General features: G+C 36.1%; 1 protein-coding gene across 3 annotated transcripts in view; it reads left to right on the forward strand.

The window, feature by feature from the left end:
- The window catches only part of LOC149193762 (uncharacterized), a 117,906-nt gene extending 113,104 nt beyond the window's left edge, over window positions 1–4,802 (forward strand). Inside the window, exon 2 of one of the 3 annotated variants that reach the window (XM_089404924.1) lies at window positions 3,136–4,802. In XM_089404924.1, the coding sequence (XP_089261050.1) occupies window positions 3,136–4,292 (1,157 nt within the window). In that variant the 3' untranslated portion in view covers window positions 4,293–4,802. Of the gene's footprint in view, window positions 1–3,118 lie in introns of all 3 variants that reach the window. The other 2 variants (XM_089404925.1, XM_089404926.1) reach the window with 2 other exon arrangements.
- The last annotated feature ends 1,198 nt before the right edge of the window (window positions 4,803–6,000 follow it).

The following is a 6,000-nucleotide window of genomic DNA, read 5'->3' on the forward strand; positions in this document are numbered from 1 at the left end:
TATGTTCTGATCCGAGCATCATGCTATTGAGATCATATTCATAGACAGAATTTGAGACTGTGACAAGTATATTGATATGGTACTGCACTGAGACAGTGATGTCTATGTGCATAGAGTTGTGTAGAGATGCAATGTATAGAGAGCCCAAACTTGTCACTGAATAACATAACTAAACTGTGGGTGGCACTGTATAGAGAGACTGTCTCATCACTGAAACTGCCTTGATGTAATAACTATACTGAGACAGTGATGTAATCATGGATTGTGAGAGGTATTCCTTGGATTACTTCTGCAATATATATATATATATATATATATATATATATATATATACCTGAGACTATCTTTTATGGCATGGAGAAAGTTCAGTGATCAAGAAGTGAGGATCACTGATATACTCCATCAAACTGAGCATGAGTTGAGTGCATGACTGTAATTACTGAAGTTGATACTCCATGACTGTTGTAGACCTGCTTGTTGTATACTTGCTCCTTTAATCCTTTCAACCTGCTTGAAGACAGATCCTTGTATGTCTCTTTTGCTGCCCTTCATTTGACTTCAGCACCTTACCTCTGATACCATGTTGAAGAATCTAGGGCAGTTAGCATTAGATAGATTCTTCTATACTTGATAACAATTTGTGAAATGCTTTTACTATTTATCTTATCTTGATCTTCTTATTATGAGTGTGTGTGTTTACTTGATCAAACTGCTACAACAAAGAGACAAGAACACAAGAAGTTGGCATTCTGCCAGGGCCAAAACCTCTCCCTCTTGGAGAGGAAAACTCACACATAATTCTTCTTATAGAGATTCTAATTGACGAACACCAAGACCATGACCCTTGACCTATCAAGCCACTCCAAGACCAAGACACCAATCCTCTTCTTACTGCTGAGATCATCATCATCATTACTGCTTCACCGAGATCATCATTGCTGCACCATGACTGCTCCTTGAGATCACCACTGAGATTATATCTGCACCTTCATCAAGATCATAACCTTCAAGAACGAGATCATGACTGTGATAGGATCATGACTGCACCTTAATGTAAGTCGAGATGAAGTGTGTCACTATGAGATCCTTCCATCATCATTAGGTTGAGACTGTGATCATCCTTGTCACTGTCATCACTGCTCCTCATTATGCCGAGACTGTAATAGTTGAGACTGTGATTATCTTTGTCACTGTCATCACTGCTCCTTCTCATTATGCCGAGACTGTAATATCCATCTGAAAACTTATAGACTCCTTTTTCAACTGTAACACTGCAACATAGTCTTCATCCGAGATTCCTGTTCCATTACTTGTCCGAGATATCACTGAGATTATTAGCGAAATTTCAGATGTACCCAAAGTGGCAGAGGTTTATGCGAAGTTCTGAAACCCTGTAATCTTATCCGAAAATCTCAGATGCATCTGAGTTCTGTCCCTCCTGCACAGACCCTATTGGGGTATATTTAGTGGTTCTGTCTCGATAAATAAGCCGACTTGTATTGCTGAACCGATGTGTCTATTATTTGAGCTGACTTGACTGCCTTTTAATTCGATTTCCAAGCCGACGTGACAGAGAGGATGGTGCTTGTCATTTGGAGGGCTTGCTAGAGATTAGGTTGACCCATTTTCATTACATAGATGCTCAAGTAGAGCTCTTCAATATAATTTTGACTCTTTGACTTTGCTAGATCTATGGAATGAGCAAGAAACTCATTCATATTATTTATAAAAATAATAATTCTTTTTCTTGACAAGTACAAAGATCAAAATTACATTGACAAACACTGAACCTAGTTACCCTTTTCTTCAACAGGGGCATCCCTTTTTCCTTGTTATTTTATTAATCATTCTTTATTAATCAACCCTCTCTAACCTTTTTTTCTTTTCATATTTTAATAAATTTGACCCTCGATTATATAATTTTTTTTTTCAAATTTTCTGATTTCTTATTATCTTCTCAATAAAAATAAATTTTTAATTTCTTATTTAAATATATTTCTAATTTCCAATAATTTTTCACTATCCTTATTTAATTTAATCTAATCTTTGAATTCTAACATTCACCTAACATTCATTTTCTAATCTTTGAATTTTAACGTTCATCTAACTTTACTTTTCTAATTCCTGTACCTATTTAAGCATATTTGCCATTTTTCCTAATCATTCAGCTTCATTTGGTCCGAGGATGGGTGGAGTGTCCACCCGAAATGTTGGACACAATCCTTGCACCACACACAGTGACAATCTCCAGAAACAACACTACTATGTGTTGAATTTCTTTTCAGGTACATCTGATCATATACACAACCTTAGCACCATTCTCACTTGGATAAAATAGCAGTCCAGAGCCCAGCATAAATAGTCCCAGACTTAGGCTGAAAATTCAAAATACCAAGCATGACATGATTTAATAATTTCAAGCATATCTATGGTTTGAAGACCTTATAAAACCACATTAATAGGATGAACAATTTTTATATGCAAAGCACTAGTACATGGTATGTTCAAGTTGGAAAAATGACAAGATTCACATGGAACATGATGACTGCTGCTTTCGAACAGTAAGGACAACATAAAGGAAGCAAGAATTCCTCCATGGAGATTATGATTAATATGTGCCTTTTAAAATATATATTCGACTGCTTTTGTATTCTCATTCTTACATCGACCAAGCCCCTATGATGATCTCCAAGCAGAATTAATCTGAAAAAAAAAACCGGGTCCGGGATCCCTGTAAGGGATCAGAGGGATGCAATCCAGAACTTTATAGCAGATGACACAATTTTATATGACCATTCATTCCTCATATTCTATCTCCATGTTGTTGATGAGTAATTGTTTTGAACTACACTACATATTAACGAGGAAGAATTTTGTATTTTAATTCTAAGAATCTAGATATCTGTATTACATGAAACTATATAATGAATGTTCTGAATGATATATATTTTTTATTTGTAATGCTGATATCACTGCATGTTTTTTGTGGGACCATTATTCTAGCATTGCAGAATATCCATTTTGTTTGAGAGAATAAATTATGTCCTGTCTTGTACAAGGAAGTTGTATCTGGCCTCTGGGTCATTTATTAGCAGCTGAGGAATAATTTTTGATGCAGCTTGTTGAACTTGGCAGAGCTTGCAGATGGGAGTCTAATGTTTTCTTTTGGAGCATCTCATTCATCAGGAAACAGGAGGAGAGCAACTGATTTTTCCTCATCACATGTGGAACACATGGCATTAAGCAACAGTTCCTTTCCAAGGAGAATGCCCTCTAATTTCAATAGACAGTCCCCAATTCCAATTTCTGCAGTTAAAAAGGAAGGAAGGCGTATTCGGAACCGAAAGCAGGAGAACAATGGTGCTGAAAAGGTGCAGAATAATTTTGATTCAGAGAATGTTACTGGAGAAACTGATAATGTAAACCACAGTAAAAGAGATCATCGCCCTTCTCTGAGATCCTCATCTACATATGCGAGGAGATCTCCAATGTCATCTCTTAATGATGGATCCAATCCAGATATGAATAAATCATCTAACTCATCTGTTGAAGATGACATTGTTGCTCTCTTTAGGCGAATACAGGCTGAGTCTACTGTTTCAAAAGAAAATCCGGGAAATGATAAGAAAAATAGTAACATTTCTTCAAAATCTAAGAAATCCGCAGATTCTGTTTTAAGAGTGTTATGTCAATACCCTGACAAACCTAAGGAGGAAATTGAAGAAGAGCCTAACCAAAAAATATCATTTATGGGAGGCTATGAGAAATTGGCGACAAACATAGATTCTTCAAGAAAGCAATCAAAAAAGTCCAAGGAAATTGAAGAAGAATCTAACCAAAACATATCATTATTGGGAGGATATGAGAAAATGGCTACAAAAAGAGATTCTTCAAGAAGACAATCGAAAAAGTCAGGTTCTCAAAGGATAACTAAAAATATTGACGAGTCTGAAAATTTCCTTTTGTCAAGACCTGCATCAAAGTTTGTCCACAGGTCACCAATTCCTTTATCATCAATCAAGAAAGAAGTCCGTCCAGTTCCTGGAATCCAGCAGTCAGATGAACAGAATGGGGGCACATCAAAAGATTCAGAGGGAACATCTGCATCTGTGTTGAATGGTTCTCTTCTTAGAGATTCCACAGGCTTATTGGAAAACCAGCCTGATGACTTAAGCCAACTTAACCTTTCAGAGTTGAAAAAGACTGCTAAATCTTATGGTCTGAAAGGATACTCAAAGCTGAAAAAAGCAGACTTATTAGAGCTGCTGAGGAATGTAGTCAAGCAATCTTAGTACATTCCACGTGACTCTCTATATTAGTTGATCACATTTTCAATAGTGCTTGATTGTGGATAGCTTTTGTTTTCCAGTTTGGCTTCATACAGAGCTGTTCTTTCTTCCACATCTACGAGAAATGGCTTGAACTGAAGAACTGCATGTTTGAAGAGGGAAATACTTCAGTTGCGGATTTATGTTTACAACCAAGGTTTCCATCAACCCATGAATCAACTTGTTGGTTTCAACCCGTCCTTAGACTTGAGTAAAAAGGTTCCTGGTTCTTAATGAGAGTTCTTATTGGAAAGATGAGTGCTACGATTGCCTGAGTAACTTGTAGGCAACCACAGGCTACAGTCCTACCCAAGTTTACTCTCTCCATTTTGATAGAATTCTTATGTTTGAACTATTAAATTTGGAACATATGTAATTCTGTCAAGGCTCAAAGTCTTCTACATTCTATTGTATTTTTATCCAGTCAATTTTGTTTATAATAGAATATTTGCCAGAACAGTGGTTGCTTATCAATGTTTGAGTTTACTTTAATCTATGCCATAGACTGAGTGTGCCCCAATTCCTTTTCTATTTTTATACTCTGGTTGTGGTAGTGTGTCAAAAAGGTGTTTTTCCGCGTTTCTAAAGGCTCAATCATACATTTTGAGTTTTATTGTATGCTGAAACAAGTGACTTGAAAATGAATGCTGATCAATTTTTGACATATCAAACTGCACTTGGCTGATCATATCCTAATATGCTGGATATGGGGCATTGATTATAAATGGAGTTAACCATGACTGAACCAACTGATGTATGTGGAATTTATATGCCTGCTTGCACTTATAGAATTACATATCCTATCTCGACAGCGTGAGATGCTTTAGCTTTGATTAAATAGGGATGGAGACACTTTTGCTGGAGAGTAAGACTTGTGATGTTAATGGGCCCCAGTGATAACACACTCCATCACTAACATTGCTTTCTGACTTATTATCAACTGATACATAACGAGTAAAAGTTGCTACTCAACGCAATTGATACGCAAGCATTTTACGGAAAGATCTTATAGCATGTGGTAATGCAATGGCTGGAATTTATGCTGTATTTGCATCAGATGACCCTCGATTCATTCTTACAAATTTTGGTGAGCTGTATGCTTCATTAGAATTCCACAGGGAACCTCCTAATGCAATGACCAGAATATATGTTGGATTTGCAGCAGATGCCCCTAGAATCCTTCTTTCATACTTTGAACTGTAAGTAATCTTTGAAAAAATACTTTATAGAATGCCTCAAGTGTTGAAATATGTAACTAGGTTCGGTCTTCATAAATGTATTTGAGTCACAATGAAATGTATTTATCAAAAGGATGAAGAAAATACTTTTATTATTATTATTATTATAACTTATTAAAACATGGTTTTCATGTTTTAGGTCAAAGTCCCCATTGAAGACTTCTAGGATTTATTCTTAGTCATTAGAGTCATTTTCCATTAAAAGAGACCCTTCTTTAGTTTTTGAATCATGTAAAAAGAATGAATATTGAGTCAAATATGTCATTTGTCTCCTCCACACCAAGTTGGCCTCAAGGAGCTCAAGTTGGCTTCAAGAAGGACAATTTGATCTCACTAGAAGGCTATATATATACAAGGCAGTTTGAATTCATTTGGAAGAATTCACACTCTTTCATATAGTTCGATATCCAAAAAAAGTGTTGGGAAGTGCGAAG

This window comes from Pinus tabuliformis, chromosome 2_2 (assembly GCF_031772625.1).
Source record: "Pinus tabuliformis cultivar Carrire ecotype Pingquan chromosome 2_2, CPIR1, whole genome shotgun sequence".
NCBI lineage: Eukaryota > Viridiplantae > Streptophyta > Pinopsida > Pinales > Pinaceae > Pinus > Pinus tabuliformis.